Source organism: Phascolarctos cinereus, unplaced genomic scaffold, assembly GCF_003287225.1.
Source record: "Phascolarctos cinereus isolate Bilbo 61053 unplaced genomic scaffold, phaCin_HiC Scaffold_2;HRSCAF=192, whole genome shotgun sequence".
In the NCBI taxonomy this organism is placed as follows: Eukaryota; Metazoa; Chordata; class Mammalia; order Diprotodontia; family Phascolarctidae; genus Phascolarctos; species Phascolarctos cinereus.
Genome location: NW_027555625.1, coordinates 40,769,110 through 40,789,537, shown reverse-complemented (window position 1 = coordinate 40,789,537; position 20,428 = coordinate 40,769,110). Strand labels below are relative to the sequence as shown.

General features: G+C 44.9%; 1 protein-coding gene across 2 annotated transcripts in view; it reads left to right on the top strand.

Annotated features, from left to right (window-relative positions):
* The first annotated feature begins 5,832 nt into the window (after positions 1-5,832).
* Positions 5,833-20,428, top strand: part of URGCP (upregulator of cell proliferation) — a 38,391-nt gene continuing 23,795 nt past the window's right edge. Inside the window, exon 1 of one of the 2 annotated variants that reach the window (XM_020963496.2) lies at positions 5,833-6,463. In XM_020963496.2, the coding sequence (XP_020819155.1) occupies positions 5,935-6,463 (529 nt within the window). In that variant the 5' untranslated portion in view covers positions 5,833-5,934. The remainder of the gene's footprint in view (positions 6,464-20,428) is intronic. The other variant, XM_020963498.2, reaches the window with a different exon arrangement.

Here is a 20,428-nt window from a genome sequence, read left to right as displayed (position 1 = left end):
GTTAGATAATGCCTCATTGTCTTTCCTTCCAAAATCACCCCCTTCCCAATTTCTTTATCACAGGTTCATAGCCTTTCTCCATCCCTCTTAATTCTAGTGCCTTCCCTCTATTGGTTATCTCTAACTTATCCCATCTGTGCCTTATCTGTACACAGTGGTTTGCATGTTGTCTATCCCATTAGATTGTGAGCTCCTTCAGAGCAGGGATTGTCTTTCGCTTTTCTTCCTACCTCCAATGCTTAGTATATCCCCTGAGGCGTAAGTAAACACTTACTAAATGCTTATTAGCTTGAGTGAGTGACTGACATTGGTTTCAGTAGATTGCCAAAGAGTCCATGAAACAACAGCCAAGAACTGATGACCCAGTTTGGTTGACCATGGGGAAGGCACTGAGCCCCTCTGAGCCTCAATTTTCTCACCTTTAAAATGGGGATAATATTACATATGCTTCCTACCTGACAAGATCGTTGTGAGGCTCAAAGAATTGGTGGTGAATTGCTTTATATGCCTTAAAGTTCTAGATAAATATCATTATTATTATATATCTTGTCCCTTATTCTGAATTGAGACCCATGAGCCCAAGGTCTTCTTAAGCAAAATAGGGGCTTACTAAAGATTAGCTGAATTGAATTGTCATCTTTTCATATGTCTCCACCGGATTGTAAACTCCTTGAGCACCAGTGCCATGTCTTAGAACTTCTGAACAACCACTCCCCCTCCCCCCACCAACCCTGCACACTAGGAACTCAATAAATATCAGCCATGATGAAATGAGCCTTATACTTAAGGAGAGTTAGGAGAGCTGGGTTCTTCTAGCCCCCAGATCTGTTACATTTTTTAGCTGCATGGACCCTGGTCAAATCACTTAAGTTCTGTCTGCTTCAGTTACCTTATCTGTAAATGGGGACCATCAAAGCATCTATCTCTCTCAGGGCTGTTGTGAAGGTCAAATGAGATAACATATCTGAAGTGCTTTTCAAACCTTAAAGGGTTATATGAAGGCTAGCTATCTTTGCCTCTGTGAGCCTGAGTTTCTAAATCTATATGGAATCCAGGGGTCTAGCACTCCAAGCCATGGGGTTGTGTGGAATAATGGGTTCAATCTCGGGGTTTCTAAAAAATAATAATAACCATCATCCCTCTTTGGTTTGTTTGTCCCTTCCCAGATTTTCCTCTGGGAACCTCAGAATGGTTCATGTTGCTCTCCAAGGTGCCATGAAAGTATAAAAGGTAGCATGCTTTTGGGTACTGAACAGCCTTATTTCATTTCACAGACAAAATACTCATTGTGACCTATAAACAAATCAACAAAATTCTCAACTCTGTATACCCCAGCAAGTCCCACATTCACCCCAGGGACCTATAAGGCCACTCTTGAGTCTTATAGTAGAGGCAGCTAGGTGTCCTAGTAGATACCGGAGTCAGGAAGATTTGAGTTCAAATGCAGCCTCAAACACTTACTAGGTGTGTGGCCCTGGTCAGGTTACTTAACCTCTGTCTGCCTCAGATTCCTCAACTATAAAAGGGGGTGGGTAATGATAGTAACTACCTCCCTAGGTTGTCCTGAGGATCAAATGAGATGATGATATTTATAAAGTGCTTAGCACAATGCCTGGCACATAGTAGGTGCTTAACAAATACTTTTTCCCTTCCCTTATGCTAAGGATTTAGACTCCCCTGGAAGGAAAATAAGTAAATCTGGGGTTGCTTGAGAGGCACCCCCTAGCATTCCATTAAATCCCTTCTTTACCCCAGGGACCCACGTAAGACTCCAGACTTACAGTACTACTCCAGGGGCTTGGACCTACCCTTGAAAGGGAAATGAAGTTGGAGATGCTAGAGAAGTGACCTTCTTTCCATCAGACCTACACTGATGTGCAAATAGCTCACCACAGTGCTGGATCTGGAGTCAGAAAATCCCAAGTTCTAACCCTGCCTCAGGTGTTTACTAAGTGTGTGATCCTAGGCAAAGGCTTCATCTTCTTTCAGACTGTTTCCTCATTTGTTTAATGAGAACAATAATGGCACTTCTTACAGGTTGTTGTGAGATAACATTTCATATTGAGATATATGTAAAGGTTTTGAAAACTTTAAAGTACTAGTTAGATATTAGGAGGTGGTTAGTAGTAGTAGTGGTAGTGGTAGTGGTAGTAATAGTAGTGGTGGTTGTAGTGGTGGTGGTGGTAGTAGTAGTAGTAGTGGTAGTGGTAGTAATAGTAGTGGTGGTGGTGGTGGCGGTAGTAGTTGTACAATAGTAGTAGCAGCAGCAGCAGCAAACTGTATGACCCTGAGCAAATATCAATTTCCTCATCTATAGACAGGGAATAATAGTAGCATCTACCTCACAGGGTTGTTGAAAGGATCAAGTAAGACATATGTAAAGTGCTGTTTAAGTGTTTTATGATCAATGCATATCAACATCTCCTACCTGTAAAATGATGCCAACCCCTGCCTATGTCATTAGGGAGTTGTAATGGGCAAAGGAGCTAAAACCTGTTTGACAATTGTACCTCCTTCCTTTGAAGCTCCATGGATCTGTGGTGTCATTCTAGTAGAATGTAAGCTTCTCGAGGGCAAGGATTGTCTCACTTTCTGATTTGTATTCCCAGTGCCTAATTCAGTGCCTCAGTAGATTTAAATGGAAACTCTGAAAACTGTAGTTTTGTTACTGACCAGAAGGGGTCACTGGCTGTGCATATTCTAGAGGGCCACAGCTCAAGGGGAGCTCCCCAGGCCCGGAATGGGAAGACCCTTCTGATCTTTTTGGAGAGTTGTAGACAAAAGCTGGAAGGGACCTCAGTTGCTATTAAACCCAGCCCCCTCATTTTCTGATGAGGAAACTGAGGCCCAGAGAGAGCGGAAGTGACTTGTCCCAAGGTTGTGCAGACAGAAAACAGAAGAATCCCTTCTTCCCCTGGCTACTGTTTCTTAGGGTAAGACCATAGGGCCCCAATGATACCTGCTTCGCTCCTCCACTGTGCACGTCTTCCTGCTATCGTCGTTGTTGAGAGAAGGCTTTTGCCTTTCAGTTACACGGTAGCTCCATCAGAAATGATGGGGCAGTGTGGTACAATGGGAAGAGCCCGCATTGTGGGTTTGAATCCTTATCTGGGTCTCTTGCTGCCTGTGTGACCTTGGGCAGGTCACATCCGCACCTCAGTTCCTCCACTCTAAAGTAAGGGTTTGGAACCAGATGGTCTGTGAGATCCAGCTCCAGATGTACGTGGCATTACAGTGCCATTTTAATTTTTGCATCCGTATTGAAGAGCAGGAAGGCAATTAGCATTTATTATGTGACTACTGTATGCCAGGCACCATACTAAGTGCTGGGGATGCAAAGAAAGACCAGAAGAGAGAAAGGTACAAGCCTTTATTGAGTGACTGGTATGTGCCCATCACTGTGTTAGTGCTTTACAACCACAATATTATCGCATTTAATCTTCACAGCAACCCTGGAAGGTAGATGCTACTATCATCCCCATTTAACAGTTGAGAAAACTAAAGCAAACAGATGTCAAGTGACTTGCCCAGGGTCACACAGCTAGTAAGCATCTGAGGCTGGATTTGAACTCAGTTCTTTTTTGACTCCAAGCCAGCACTGGTTCTACCTACTGGGCAACCTACCAGTTCCTCCTTTCTAGGAGTTCATGATACAACATGCAAACATGCAACATGCAGATGGCTAGGTGTACAACCAAGCTACAGATAGGATAAGTTGGGAAGAGTCTTAGGGAAGGCACTAAGATTAAGGAGACCTAGGAAAGACTTCTTTTGAAAGTGTAGCTTTAGCAGAGATCTGAAGGAAGCCAGGAAGTTGAGTTGAGGAGGGAAAGTATTCCAGGCATGTGAAGAGGCACAGAGTTGCAGATGAAGTATCAGTTGCAGAGTATGTGGAGGATGGTAAGGCGTAAGAAGATTAGGAAAGTAGGAAGAAGAGAGTCAGGTTATGAAGGGCTTTAAAAGTAAAGAGGAGTTTGTACCTAGAATAAAGTAGGTGCTCAATATGTTCTTGTTGAAGTGAAGGATTGCTTTCACCCTAATAGGGGAAAAAAATCAGCCCAGGGGACTTGATACAACCTCAGTCCAACCCCTTCATGAGAGCTGTGAAGTGATTTCCCCAAAGATGGTCCCAGAGCTGGGACATGATCTTAGAAACTGCATGACCTTGGGCAAGTCATTTAACCTCTAATTGCTGACTCATACATACATACATACATACATCATCATTCCATGTAAGCCTCACAACAGCCCTCCAAAGTAGGTTCTATATTATTAGCCTCATTCTACAAATGAGAAAATGGAGGTCCAGAGAGGTTAAGTGTTCTGCCAAGCTAGCATCAGACGTGGGACCAGAACCCAGGTCTAATGCTTTATCTTCTAAGCAATGCTGCCCCCTTATACTCCATCCCCTCGAATGAATCACAAGTATCCTACTCCCCATGTCCATTTTATATAGGAAAGATGATCTCTTGAGACAATAAAAAGTGACCCAAATGTCCCTGAATACCAACTATTAAGACAGACCATGGATTCAGAGCTGTGAGGGACCCTGGAGAGCATTATACCCAATGCTTTCATTTTACAGATAAAGATACTAAGGACCAGAAAGACTCATGATGGAAAATGCTATCCACATCCAGAGAAAGAACTACGGAGTCTGAATGCAGATAGAAGCATACTCTTCTCTCTCTTTTTTTTAAATTTCCTTGTGGTTTTTCTTTTTTGTTCTGATTCTTCTTTCACACCATGACTAATGTGGACTTTTTTTAAGATACTAAGGAGCAGGGGAAGTGACTTATCCAAAGTCACATAGGTAGCAAATGGCAGAGCTGGAATTGAATCCACATCCTCTAACTTCACATTCGGCGCTCTCTCCTCTGTATACTTCTGCTGCCTTCTGAAAAAGCCCTTAGAAATCATCTAGTCTGCCTCTCATTTTCCCAGTGAGGAAACTGAGGCCCAGACAGGCTGTGTTCCCCAAGATTTACACAAGTACTTAATAGCAGAACTGGAATTCTATGATACATTTTTTGAAATCAAGGGTCCTTTTCCAATGCACTTTGAGTCCCGTCCTAGCTAGGTCTCATCTTAGTTATGGGGAAGGTTTCTTAGGAATCTGCACTGGGAAAAGAGAATAGGGTGATTTTTACAGGTTGGGGTGATTGCCATGATGTCCAGACACAGGCTGTTGCTAAGGGATTTGTGTGACAGGGCAAATCATTTCTTTCTGGGACTGTTTCCTTACTTAAGGGGGTTCTACCACCAGGGATTTTTAACCTGGGGTCCATGAATTTGTTTTTTTGAAATATATTTGGATGCATTTATTCATTTTAATTGGTTTCCTTTGTAACCCTATGCATTTATGAATTTAAAAAACATGATTCTGATAAGGGGTCCATAGTCTTTACCAGACTGTCAAAGGGGTCCATGATACAAAAACCGTTAAGCACCTCTGCCCTATAAGGCAGCTGTTTAGGTGACACAGTGGATAGCCTGGAGTCAGGAAGACCTGAGTTCAAATTGGACTTCAGATACTTCCTAGCTATGTGACTCTGAACAAATCTCTAACCTGTTTGCCTCTGTTTCCTCAGCTGTCAAATGAGAATCAAAATAGCATCTACCTCCCAGGTTGCCAGGATCAAATGAGATAGTATCTGTGGAGCACAGTGCCTGGCATACAGTGGGTGCTTAACAAATGCTTGTCCCCCTCCCCCCCTCCTCATAGGGAGATGCTTTATCTCTGAGTTTAAGAGCACCTATGGTTTGAAGCAGTCACGTGTTTGTGAATCGCACTGATGTCAATTTCACTGATTCATTCACGCACTTACGGCTCAGCAGGAGAGCAATGACGGTTGGACCAGACGATCTCTAAGGTCCCTGCCAGCCCTCGGAGTCTAAGTGGGGAGGTATTTATTTGTTGAGCTGCTACGCGCCATGCTGCTTCTCAAAGGGCTGCAGAGGGAGCCTCCGACAGGGTCCCTGCCCCTTCTAGGCCAGGTTGACAGCTGGTCCTCCCCGAGGAGACAGGGCCATCGGGAGACTCCTCGGGGTCAGGTCGGCCTCAGGAAGGAGGGGAGGCGAGCCCCTCGGCCGCACCCCGCCTCCTACCCCCGTGCGCCCGCCCCCCACTCGGCTGTGGGAGCTCCTGGCCAGCGACGATGCGAGGTGCCCCAAGCTCCATCCCCACAAGTCCGCCGCCGCCGCCGCCGCCGCCCGGCTCATCCCCAGCCAGCGCAGTCCCTGGAGCAGTGCCCTGGAGCGCAGCCGGTTGTGCAATCCCTAGTTATCTTAGGGGCAAGCTCCACCCTAGGGCTTTCCTTTCCGAGCCCGAGTCAGAGTGACTCACCGTTCTGCACCAGAGGAAACCGGAGCAGCCGGGGGGCCGGAGCCGGAGCCGGAGCCGGAGCCGGAGCCGGAGCCGGAGCCCAGACCTCGCCTGCCCGGCTCCGATGGCGTCTGCGGGGTGAGTGCTGCTTCTGAGCGCCCCAGCTCATCCTCCTCTGTCTAACCCTCTCTGATGCCTGCAGCTGGATGGCCAGGGACCTCCCAGCCTAGCCAGGGCCCCGCGGAGGAGGGCCGCATTGGCTCCGGGAGACACTTTGGCCTGGCTTTCCAGTTGAAGGGAATCTAATCCTAGTGGAAATTTCTGAGCTCACAGCTCCGGAGGCCTGAATAGCCGGTTTCTTTAACTGCTTCCCTGCTGGGTGGACGCTAAAAGGCAGATCCTGCTTCCCAGGGATCAGCCCCTCGGACCTGGGCCTGGCTCCAGGCTTAGCCTTCCCACACACACACCTTTGTCCTCAGCCCCGAGGGACAGCCAGAACCCAACCACTGGTGCGTCTCAGTCACCTCTGACCTTTGGGACTTAGCCTGTACGTTCAGGTCCAGTCACTAGAGGGGGGAACACCAAAAACAGTCATCTGAAAGGAGATCAAAAGCCTGCTGGTGTTCAGAAGGCCAGGGCAACATATTACTCTTGGGGTGAGCGCTTGGATATCTTCAGGAATCACTCCTGGTCTGTGGGACCAAAGGGGCCTGCTTCCCTCCAGGCTTCCCTAGGGTTCTTTGGGCCAGACTCCTGGTCCTGCAATCAGCCTAGGTCTGTTTCTTTAGACTCCAGGGAGAGGGAAGCCTTACAGCTAGTGACAGACAGGGAAGAACACTAGGATTGGCAGGCCATTTAGAAGACCCGCGTTCTGCTCCAAATTCCCTCACTGTCACCCAGTGTGTGGTCCTGGGGAAACTCATTTCTCCTGTCACTTAAATGTGTGATCTTGGGCAAGGTAGGGCATCATCTCTGGGCCTCATTTTCTCCTTCAGATGACCATTTCCGTTCCTTCTGAATTCTAGAGCTGGGATCCTGCGGTGTCAGGGCTGCCCCCCCCCCAAGCTCTAACTCTGTGTGAGTCTAGCACTCCCCACTCCCACCCCCTAGCAACGCACACACTCATACACTGACCCATACATTTGGGAGGCCTGTGCTTCATTGAGTAACATAAGCTTAGTCATGTGGCTGTCAGAGCGACCCAGTGATGATACTTGGGGAAAGGATCCTACACCAGATGAAGCTGACTGCAGTGTCCCCGTTTTCAGTGCTGACCGGCTCTAACAGCTGGGGGGGGGTTGGTAGGGGAATCTCGAGAGGCTTGGGGGAGGGAGGGAGGGAGTGGGAACTATCCCCTGGCTAGCTCCTTCTGTGAGAAGTCTTCAGCTCTTAGAGGTCCAGTGGTTTTCCAAGGATGTGAAGAGGAATTTAGCTATAAAAACTACATAAAGAGCCCAGGGAACCCCACTGCCATTCTTGGGGCTCAGGCTAATTCTGGGAGTTTTTTTCTGTTGTTCTTGATAAATTTATTGGCATTTCTTCTGATAGAATACCACCTGTTTGTATACGTTTACAAAGCTCTCGAGACAATGAAGCAGGTGGTCCATACATTGTCATTCCCATTTCACAGATGGGGAACACAGGCTCAGAAAGGTTCAGCTACTTTTCTAGGGTCACCTAGCTAATCATTGGTAGGTTTTTGAACCCAGTCTTCTCTCTTCCAGGCTTGGCATTCTGTCCACTATGCCCTGGTGCCTCTGTAAATTAGAGTTAGGGTCTTTGGAGACTGTCTAGGCCAGGCCTTTCTTAACTTTTTGTACATCATGGAACCCTTTGGCATTCTGGCAAAACCTATGGATCCCCTTCTCAGAATAAGACCTTGAAAGGTATAAGATACATAGCATTGCAAAGGAAACCAATTATATTGAAATATAGTTATCAAAATAGTGTTTAAAAGTTCTGCCTTAGGCCAATTCTCCCATTTTTGCTGCTTAAGGAATTAGAAGCCTAGAGAAACTGAGTAACTGACTAAAGCCATGTGGCTCATTAGTCAAATCACTTATACATATATCATTTCAACAGATTATTAGGGCTGGAAGGGACTTTGGACAGCATCTCACCCAACAACCCCACCTCCACCCCCATTTTATAGATGAGTAAACCGAGGTCAGGTAGTAAACTAGGGGCTGAGATTCAAACCTGGGTCTCCTCCCTCCTACCCAGAGATTTTCCCATTATCCTCATAGTTTTCTATTCAATTCTAAGTTACTTGAAGATGGAGACAAGGCAGTATAGCTGTCTGTATAACAGCCAACAGCTAGTTCAGGGCTGCCTGGCACTTAACAAAAGGCTGGGAGTCTGTGAAGCCAGCAGCATACGAAGGGGCAAGTCCCCCCAAATGCATCCCAGAGTTCAAGGCTGCATAGTACAGGTGCACCCCAGCACACATGATTCTGGCTTCAGAGGAAGAGAGAGTAGCCTCATAAAGGGTGAGTCAGGGAAGGGCCTAGCAGGGCAGTAGGGCAGGGCAAGGCAGGGCAGAGCAGGGAGCTTCTTTCCTGTCCCTGTTCTGGAAGAAGGCCAGAATTTCCTGAGAATGTGGGAGGGAGGGAGCCTGCATGGCAGGGCCCTAGTCCAGGCCTATGCGATGCAGTGACCCACTGGCCCCTATAGGTCTGCCAGATGCATCAAAAGCCAGGCCCCTCTGCCATGGAGAAGCTAACAATTCAACAAACTCTTATTATAGAGGCCAGGGCTGGACATACAAAATCTCCTCCCCTCCCCCTCCCACCAGTTCCTGTCCTCAAACAGCTTCTATTCTACTGGGGGGAGGAGGGGAGTCGATAGAATGGACAGAGATAAGTTCAGGGTAATTTGAAGAGGGAGAGAGAATTAATATGTGGGGAGAACAAGAGAGCTTGGAAGGAAGAAGAGACACCAGAGTTGAGTTTTAAAGGAATATAAGGATGCTGAAAGGAGGAGATGGGAAATGAAATATAGCGTGAGAAGGGAAGAAAACAGAGGCCAGAAAAAGATCGTGGAGGGCTTGAAATGCCAGGCTGAGGACCTGCTTGTATTCTATCCTAGATTAGATCTTACCCAAGCCTTGGACATTTGGGAGAAGGAAGCATCAAAGATGCAGTTAAGGTTTCAAACCTGGGCAGCTTGAAAGATGGCAGTGCCCTCCATAGAAAGAAGGCCTTTGGGACAGCGAGGTGGCACAGTGGATAGAGCACCAGCCCTGGAGTCAGGAGGACCTGAGTTCAAAACCGGCATCAGATACTGTGACCCTGGGCAAGTCACTTAACCCTGACTGCCTCCAAAAAAGAAATAAGGATCTCTGTGGAAGATATGGGGGAGAGGGGTGGATAATGAGTCCAGTTTTTGGACATGTTGTAAATGAGTGCAATAGTCAGTCATCAAGCATTTATTAAGTGCTTACTATAATTAATTATAGCTAGCATTTATAAGGTTTGCAAAGTGCTTTACAAATATTATCTCACTTGAGCCTCACAACAACCCTGGGACCTGGAAGGTGGGTGCTATCGTTACCCCCTTTCTACAAATGAAACTAAGGCAGGCAGAGATTAAGTGATGTGCCCAGGGTCAGACAGCTGATAAATGTCTGAGGCTGGATTTGAACTCAGGTCTTCCTGACTCCAGACCCAGAACTCTTGTTTACTGCCCCACTTACCTGCCTGTTATGTTCTAGGCACAGTTCTAAGTTCAGGGGATACAAAGAAAAGGCCAAAATCATCCCAATGCTCAAGGTTGGAAGAGAGGAAATAGAAGCCTGATTTGGAACCGCCATGTTCCTCCCACCTTGTCTACTGGGTGTTTCTAGTGAAGGTGGGGAATTAGGAGGATGCTACCCACTGAGCCCAAAGACTGAGAAAGGCAGAGGACTAGATGCTAACAGACTGGCAGCAATAAAGGAAAAAGCCCCTCTAGAACCTGGCTTTCTCCACTGTAAGAGATGAGGTTTATGGGAATTCCTTGGCCTGTATTAGTTAAGCATCTGGCCTGTGTTGGCCTCTGTAGTGACACAGAGTTTAAGGCAGGTCCTTGCCTTCTAAGGGCTTTGAATTTATTTGGAAAGACCAAACATATAGCAATTCAAAACATTAAATTATGGTGGGGAGAGATAGGGATTGCACCTGTGATTTCGTTAATTTGGGGAAATCCCATGTGAGGAGAAGCCCTCTCCCAAAGCTGGATGGCAGCTTCTCTGCAATAAAGGGTCTTCAAAAAGAGTTGCCTAAAGCACTAACAGGTTAGGTGACTTGGCCAGGGTCAGTTTATGCCTGAGGCAGGACTGACCCATCCCCAGGTTTCCCCAGTGCAAGGCCAGGCCCGTTATTTACTGCATCGTGTTGAAAGATAAAAAGTCCCAGCAAGGTCATAAAGCGGTGTGTCAGTTAGTTTCTAAAGAGATGTTACAGACCAACGTGCTAAAGTCCCTGAGAGGAAGGAGAGGTCAATCAATCAACATTTATTAAGCGCCTGCTGTGTGTCAGGTATTATAGACTATATCTACTAACCTCAGAAGAAGGAGGAGGGTTTTCTTAGAATCACAAAAACTCTCTTGGTTGGCAGAGACCTCAAGGCCATCTCCTACAACCTGGATCTGAACCAGACTCCCCTCTATGACCTCCCCAACAAGAGCTCATCAATCTGCCTTCACTTGAATACCTCCAGTGATGGTAATCTTATTCTCTCTAGAGAAGCCAATTTCATCCTTAGATGACTAATTATTAGAAAGTTTTTCCTGACATCAAGCCTAAATCTGTCTCCCTATAACTTGTGACTCATTGTTCACAGTTCTGCCCCATAGAACCAAGCCAAAATCTAATTGCTCTTATTTTATTTTATTTCATTTTATTGGAGGGAAATGGGATCCCAGGATCACACAGCTAGCTAATAAATGTCTTGAGGCCACATTTGAACTCAGGTCCTCCTGACTCCAGGGCCAGTGCTCTATGTACTGTACAACCTAGATGCTCCCTTTTAAAAAATTTTTTATTTTATTTTTATTTTTCTAATCATCCTTCCAAGGACTCCCAAATATCTGAAGGCAGCTATCATAATCCTTCCCTACATCACCCCTCAATCTATTCTTTTTAGTTTTTTTTTAATTCACTGATATATTTTGCTTGGATATAACATACTTTCCAAGAAATCCTCTTACAAAGTGCACTGTTATGAACAGAGGTGGTGTGAAAGAAATGGGACCATAGTAATATGAAAAGGTGTTTAAAAAAATCCCAAACTCTGAGTAACTGCAAAATTAATAATGGTCCTGGAGAAGAGATGATGTCATGTATCTTCCTCCTTTCTGAAGAGAAGCGAGGAAGAATGTTGTCTATGTTATCACATTGTCAGTATATAGATAATCTTGTTTGTCTTTGTAATGAGGATGGGTGATATGGTAGGACTTGTGCTTTAGGAAAAATCACTTAGGGGGCTAAATGGTAGAGTAGAGTGAGACTGGAGGCAAGTAGACCCACCCTCCAGGTGACTGCAATGATCTAGGAGTGAGGCGATTGGGACCTTCACCAGGGTGGCAGCAGCCTCAGAGAAGAAAAGGGAATGTATTCAAAAGATGTTGCAAAGGTGAAATTGACATTTTGGGGGCTATATTGGATACTGGGGGTAAGAGATAGTAAATCCAGGATGACTCCTAGGTTGTGAACATGAGAAACTGGAAGGATGGTGGTACCCTCAAGAGTAATAGAAAGAGGGGAGTATTTGAGGCAAAGATAATGAGTTCAGTTTTGGACATGTTGATTTTAAGATGTCTGTGGGACATTTAAATGTTGAGAAAATAGAAAAGTAGAAAGGGTCTAGTTCATGAAGAGTTAAATGTTGAACCTGGGAGGACTTTATTTCTTGATCCTAGAGGTGATAGGGAGCTGAGTTCATTGAGCAAAAAAGTGACATGAATTGGACCTGTGTGTTAGAAAAATCCCCTTTGCAGCTGAGTGGAGAATGGATTGCTGTAGAAAGAGATTTGAGACAGCGAGGCCAGGTAGACTGGTAAGGGAGACCAATGAATCCAGGTGAGAGATGATGAGGGCTGTGGTTCTATACCTTGGGAGATGCTATGAAGATAGAAAAGACTTGGTAAAGGAATGTGTATAGCGGTGATGAATGTGAGTGGGCAGTCAAGGATAACACTGGTGGTTAGTCTGAGTGACTGTGGTGCCTTCTATAATAATTGGAAAGTTTGGAAGGCAGAGAGGCTTGGGGGCAGGGGGAAATCATGAATTGTCTTGGGCATGTTGAGGTGAGATGTCCAGCAGGCTGTGAAGATATGTGACTACAGCTCAGGAGGGGCTGGATATATACATATATACATGCATTCATACACATATACACATACATATATATGTATATACATATCGGTAAATCATCTTCATAGAGATGGTAATGGAGCCCTTGGAAATGAACGGACCACCAAATGAGCTCCTATAACTTAAGAACAAGATGAGGGCTCAAATGAGATAATGTATGAGAAGTTCTTTGCAAACCTTTCAGCACAATGAATGGTAGCTATTGTTTCATAGAATTCAGTCTCTAGTTTTTGGTAATATAATTTATTTATTTATTCATTCATTCATTCATTCATTCATTTTAGGCAATTGGGGTTAAGTGACTTGCCCAGGGTCACACAGCTAGTAAGTGTCAAGTGTTTGGTCTGAGGCCAGATTTGAACTCAGGTCCTTCTGAACTCAGGTCCTTCTGACTTCAGGGCCAGTGCTCTATCCACTGCACCACCTAGCTGTCCCTGGTATATAATTTTTTTTAAAACCCCACATGACACATTCCTGCCCTCTCCACTTCCCACCCCCTCACCCCCGCAATCAAAAAACTATCAACAGAAAGAAGGGCTGTATCCCTACCTTTGCTGGTGTGCTTCTGACCATTATCTGGCCAGGGTTTTTTTGCCTTTTCAGACTGACTCTATTTACCTTGTTGATACCATTATGCATATTGTTTCCTAAGTTTATTCTCCTCCCATCCCCCATGCCTATAAGTGATCCTCCTGGCGATCTGAAGCCCTTCACCATCCTGCTTGTCTGCCTCTGGGCATTCCCTCTCCAGCTTATCAATGTCTTTTCTAAAATAGGATATTTAGAAGCTTTTGGGGTCTGCCATGGCATATGGTGGCTTTGTTCTGAGTTTACTTTTTTATTTTGGTCTTCAATGTTGAGTAGGATTTAGACAGGCAGAGAGGAGCAGGCTGGGTATGGGGTGATAGGAAGTGTACAAGTGTGAGGGCATGTTCGAGAGATGCCAAGTAGACCAGTTTGATGGGAGCTTAAGACCTGGGCAGCTAAGTAAGAACTTGGTGTAGGTTGAAGCCATATTGCAGAAGGCCTGGAGTACCAGGCTAATAAGATATCTGCTCTTTGTCTTCTAGGCAAGGTTTTTTGTTTGTTTGTGTTTTTAGAAGATAAGTTTGTCTTTAGGGTATAATTCAGAGGCAGCTAGGTGGCTCCGTGGATAAAGTGTTAGGTATGGAGTCATGAAAGACCTGAGTTCAAATCTTTATTAGCTGGGTGACCCTGGGCAAGTCACTTAACCTCTGTTTGCTTCAGTTTTCTCATCCCTAAAATGAGATAATAACAGCACCTGCCTTAAGGGGTTGTTGATCAAATGAGATAATAATTATAAATAGCTTAGCACAGTGCTGGGCAAATAGTAGGTGCTATGTAAATGTTAGCCGGTATTATTATCCTAGGATCATAGATTTAGAGCTGTGGTGTCATCTAGTCCAGCCTCATTTTACAGGTAAGGAAACCGAGGCCCAGAGAATCGAGGTCATAAGATTATAGCTAAAAGGGACCTTAGTCCAGAGGTTTTTAACCTGGGGATCCATGAACTTTTTTTTTTTGATAACTGTATTTTGACATAATTGGTTTCCTCTGCAATCATTTCCATGTATTTTGTGCATTTGAAAACATGATTCTGAGAAGGAACTCATAGGGTTCAACTGACTACCCAAGGGGTCCAGGGTGCAAAAAAGGTTAAGAACACCAGATACCGCCATCTACCCCGTTCATTTTCTGGATGAAGAAACTGAGGCTGGAAAAAATCTGGTGACTTGCCCAAGGTCATGCCCTCCTTCACGTTCAGGCCCCTGGCATTGGGCCTGACCCTCCAAGTCATGGGTCTGGACAGTCCTCCTGGTATCTGCCTGACATTGAACAGGCTACGTGATCATGAGCAAGTCACTGAAAAGTCTACAGGTCTCACTTTTCCCATCTGCGTAGTGGGACTAATAACATTTTCCCATCTATGACACAAGGCTATCCTTCTCCACAAATCCCCAAAAGCTATTGCAGTGATGTGAATTGGGGTCATTTGTGTGACTAACTCTCCAGTTCTGGATGGGGCTGCTGCTTTCAGTTCCCCTTTTGTATTATGGAGGATTAAGCATTTTTCCTGTGCATACCCCGGATGTACCCCTGTGACTTCTGGCTGAGATCCTACCGACTTCATAGCCCCCTCCCCCTGAGCTGGGCTCCTGGGCAACTGGTTTCTTTCTGTTTTCCTTTCTCCAGTTTTTGACATAGACTCTCTAGAGAGAGTTTGCTTTGGGATTGAAATACCATGAACAGTCTGTTCTTCCTTCTGTCTTTTTTTCCTGGTTTGTCCAAGACTTTACTTCTTACTTCCAAATTAGAGGTGGGTGGCAAGAGGCTGAAGACTCAGACCAGGAGAAGCCAGGACTGGGAGTCAATCTAGATAAGAGATTCTTAACCTGGGGTTTACAGAGGTCTTTGGATAGATTTCAGGAGGTACATAAACTTTGGACGAGAAAAAAAAGAATGACATCTTTATTTTCGCTCATCTCTAACTGAAATTTAGTGTTCTCTTTGATTATTTCAAAGCATGATTCTGAGAAGGGGTGCATAGGCTTCATCAGCCTTCCAAAAGGGGAGGGAGGGATCTATGACACAGGAAAAATGGTTAAGAACCCCTGGTCTAGACAGAAAGAAACCCGGATGATCAATGCCCTCTGTCAGGTGGGGCTGAGTTAGTTAGAAAAGTTCATGTTGGCAGTGGACACAGGGAGGAATCTGGGCTGAAAAATCCAGGCATATAACAAAGTCCAAAGTCTGGAAGGTCAAGTCAGGCAGGGATGAGAAACCAGACCAGAAGGTGAGGAAACAAAGGGTAAGGGACCAAATGGTTTCCACTTATCTTCATGGTTCCTATCTCCAGCCTTGTACTGCCCTCCTTTCACCTGTTCACAACCCCATACTCCCCACCCATCTGGTTCCTCTCCCTCCACCTTCCACCAGCCTTTGACACCACTTCCTTTACAATATCAATCAATTAATTAGGAAGTACTTATCAAGTTCCTCCTCTGTGCCAGGCATCATGCCAAGAACTGGGATCACAGCCTTTGCCCTCTAGGGGCTCATATTCAGTTTGAATGGGGTTACCTCTTGTCCACGATAAGTAAATGCAGAATATACAAAATAAAATCACAGAGATGAAGGGGAGGGGAGTAGACAGCAGGGAGGGAGAAGAGCCAAATAATAACACCTAGAGGAATGAAAGACTTCTTGAAGAAAGTGGCCAAGGGAAGGCATTCCAGGGCTGGGGAGCAGTGTGTGCAAAGGTGTGAAGTTGGGAAATGACTATTGTCTACTCAGAACAACAATTAGAGCAGTTTGGCCTGGAGCAGAGAGCTCAGGGAGAAGTCATGTGTAATTAGCCAGCAAAGACAGTCTGGAGCCAGATTGTGATAGGCTTTAATTGCTAAAATGGAGGAGTTTGTATTTTAATTCTAGGAGCAGAGAGGTGACACAGACAGACCTATACTTTAGGAATATCAATTTGGCAGCTATATAGAACTGAATCCCCATTCAGGGATTTATAATGTGTATTTGCACATCAAAACCAATGCTGATTTCCATTAGACATTTACAAGGAGTTAAGAACCCACTTTTATATCTCTGGGCATCCTGATAAGACAATTTCCTGACAATGTCCTGATGCACCAAGTCAACAGGCATCATTAAGGGCCCACTACATTCCAGGCACTGTGCTAAGTGCTGGGATACAAAGAAAGGCAAAAAAAAAAAAAAGGCAAAACAAAACAGAAACCAAAAATGGTCCTGACTATCTGAGTAAGGGAGATAACATGCTAACAACTGCATATAAACGAGAGATTTATCAGATAAATTGGAGATAATCATAGGAAGTCATTAGCATTAAGGAGGATTGGGAAAGGCTTTGTGGAGAAGGAAGTAAGGAGGGAGGGCATTCCAGGCATGGGGGGATGGCAATCGAAAATGTAGGAGTGGGGCAGCTAGGTGGCGCAGTGGATAGAGCACTGGCCCTGGATTCAGGAGGACCTGAGTTCAAATCAGACTCAGACACCTAACACTCACTAGCCGTGTGACCCTGGGCAAGTCACTTAACCCCATTACCTAGCCAAAAAAACCCCAACAAACAAACAAAAAGAAAATTCAGGGGTAACGGGAGGGAGATGGAGGGGAGTAAGGTGTGAGAAGGCCAACCCTTCTGGTATTTAGAAACTCAAATGTCAGGCTGGTCTGGAGGCAGCTTTTGCATCAGAGCAGGAAGGTATATCTCTTTGGAAAGGATAGGCCAGTGCAATGGAGAATCTCTACTGGAGGGGATGGGATGGCTCCTGCAGGCTGGGTTGGACCAAACTAATCCACCAGGCTCAATGAGAGGTCGGCCTCAGGACCACTTAAAGTGGCATAGATGGTGGAAGGATGTCACTCTTGGAAATGCAGGGTCATGAAACTAAAAGCTGGAAGGATCTTAAAGAGCATGTAATCTCACCTCTGTATTTTATTCGTGAAGAAATCAAGGTGAAATAATTTGTCTGAAGTCTTATATACCAGTAAGTAGCAAAGCCAGAATGCAAACCCACATCCTTTGGCTTCTGATCCAACGTAATTCTCTGTTTCTCTATTGTGGTGACGTTAAGGGAGCAAAAGGAGTCTATCAAACAATCATGGTGGGTTTAGCAGGGAGGACATAGGAAGGTTCTTGGAATTTAAACTGGGTTGAGTGAGAGAATATTAGTACAGTGCCTGAATACAGTAAGTGCTTAATAAATGTTTATTCCCTTTCCCTCCCCCTAGAGATATTGAGTCTCAGAGGAACACCTCTAATTAAGGAGAGGTGATAAGGCCCAAAGGCCTTCTTTTCTTTTATTAATTTATTTTGATTTATCAACAATCACTTCCATAAGCTTTTGAGTTTTAAATTTTTCTCCCCTCCCTCCCCACCTCCTTCCCTAAGACTGCATGCAACATGATATAGGCTATACATATACATTATTATTAAACATATTTTCACATTAGTCATGTTATAAGGAGGAATTAGAACCAATAGGAGGAACCACAAGAAAGAGGAAACAAAACAAAACAGAAGGAAAAAAAAGAGCAAATAGTATGCCTCGATTTGCATTCAAACTCCATAGTTCTTTCTTTGGATATGGATAGCATTTTCCAAAGGCCTTCTTTCCAGAAAATATCTGCCTGCATGAAGAGTATATGGGTATAGGAATACTGCAATGAAATGGGGATTCTTCATTGGAAACAGGATCTTCCAAATTACACTGGAGAAAATGGGGTGCTCAGGGAGTGAGGACAGGCCAAGGGATAGAAGTGGAATGGATAGAGGAGCTTCTTTGACACAAGTTAATAGAGCAGAATGGGACTTGGTAGGATGGGCTATGGAATTACTTCACTCTGCCCAGAGAGATAGGACTGAGCAGAGTTTTCCCCACCCAGGGAGTTAGAACAGCTGAAGGTAGTTCCTTGCCTAGGCATATAGAATACCTTGGAGGTTCTTTCTACCTGGTTAAAAAAACAAACACAGCTTCTTTTTAAAAAAGATTTGTTCTTTACCTTGTTACAAGAAAATTCAAGGTGGCTAAGTTAAAATGTAAAATAAGTTAAAATGCAAAAATGTAAAATGAGACTATTACAGATTATATATAGGGTTGTAGATTTAGGATTACAAGTCAATCTCGTCCAATTTCCCACATTTTACAGATGAGGAAACTGAGGCCCAGAGAAGTTATCATGACTTGCCCGAGGTCACACAGGTAATAAATGTCAGAGGCAGGATTTGAACCCAAGTCCTCTGATTGCTTCAACTAAGAATTGAATTTGGTTCTTAAGTTTCAGGAAGAAAGTTCAGGAAGAAAGAAAAACATATTGACTTATACAGTCTTCATTTCCCAATCAAAAAAAAAAAAGATTCATCTGTATCAACAAAACGGTCCCAAATTCCAAGAGCAATCAATTATGGATATGTATCTTGTAAAAGGGATATTAAGCAACCCAATCCCTTCCCAGAACCTTGTGCCTGACTCTTCATGACCCATTTGGGTTTTTCTTGGCAAAGATACTGGAGTGGTTTGCCATTTCCTTCTCCAGCTCATTTGATCGATGAGGAAACTGAGGCAAACTGGGTTAAGTGACTTGACCAAAGTCACATAGCTTGTAAGTGTCTGAGGAAAACGAGCCTTCCTGACTCCAGACCCAGCGCTGTATGCACTATGGCACCACCTAGCTGCCATCCCTCATTTTTTTATGAGCAAACTAAGGCTCAGATTTACCCAAGGTGACAGAGCCAGCTCAGTTAGTCAATAGCAGGCAGTCACCCAATAAACATTTATTAAGCACCTAATGTGTGCCCAGGCATTGTGCTGAGCACTAAGGATACAAATACAAAAAGCTTGCAATGTGATAGCAGAAAGAGGGAGGCGGGGCAGGGCTCAGGGAAGTTAACAGATGTACATGAAGTGCATAAAGGTGCTTCATGATCGGGAAGTGGAAGAAGCCCCGAAGTAGTGCAGCCAGGTGAGAAATGAGATGTTTTGCCCTGGGCTCCCTCCTTAAGCAGAGGTTTGGGGAGTTCATGGCTCCGCCCACCAATAAAAGGGACCAAAGGTGGTAAGGAGGTGATGACCCAACCAGGCGGTGAGGCCACCTGTGACAAAGGGCCACACTGGAGGGCCACGTATCCTCGGCCACAGGTTCTCCATCTCCACCCAAGGCCGATGGGATCATTAGGATCAGACGGGATTTGAAGCCAGGCATCAAATGAGGGTCACAAAGAGTGGGACACAACTGAAAAAGACTGAACAACAATGCCCAGATGACTCTGTAGCTTCAGAGAGCAGCTCTGAATTGGAAGTAGAAGTCTCCACTTCTAATGACATTATGGGTCTGGTGCCCAAAACCCTGGGGAATTGAGGCAGTAGGATGCAGTGGCAGGAAGACCTTGCTGGAATCTTGCTATGTGATTCTAGGCAAGTCTCTAAATTCCTCAGGCAGCTCCCTGGGATTGATCTGCTAATACACAGGCTGTCATCTGTGTTGGAAGAGGGACTTTCCACCTTGGCCGTTCTGTAGCCCCTTCTCATAGCATCCTTTGTGTCTTTGTGAATCTGGGAAATAGAGTGAATTAAGAGTGAGTTGCTGCTTTACTAAAGGATTCATAGTAGGACTTCACTGACTAGTAAACTCCCTTGTGAATTTAGAGTCCTGATAGATTTATGTGAAACATGACCAGCACTTAGCACCATACCTGGTACATAGTAAGCACTTAATAAAAGCCTATTGGCTTATTGACTAGCCACATGTTGCATGTGCTGGCAATGCATTTTGCTTATAATGTTATGGATGACTTAGTTTGCTTTGTTTTGGATTATCTACACCCCTGCCCCTTTCCATTAGCATGAATAATTGAGAGTTGTAACTTGATCTAAATGCCTATGCTGGTAGAATACCCTAGGAGCAGGTTAGATCAGCTTGGCATAGAACTTCTATCATACATGTCTCTGGTGATACCTTAATGGTTATAATAGCTAGCAAGTATAAAGTTTGTAAAGTGCCTCATATGTGTTAACTCATTTGATCTTCACAAAAACCCTGTGAAGTAGGTGTCCTATTTTTACAGATGAGGCATTAAGAGATAAAGTGATTGACCAGAGTCATCCATCTAGTAAGTGGCTGAGGTGGGATTCGAATTCAGGTCTTCCTGACGCTTAAGCCCAGGGCTCTAACCACTGTACCACCTGGCTACCTCTTGGTC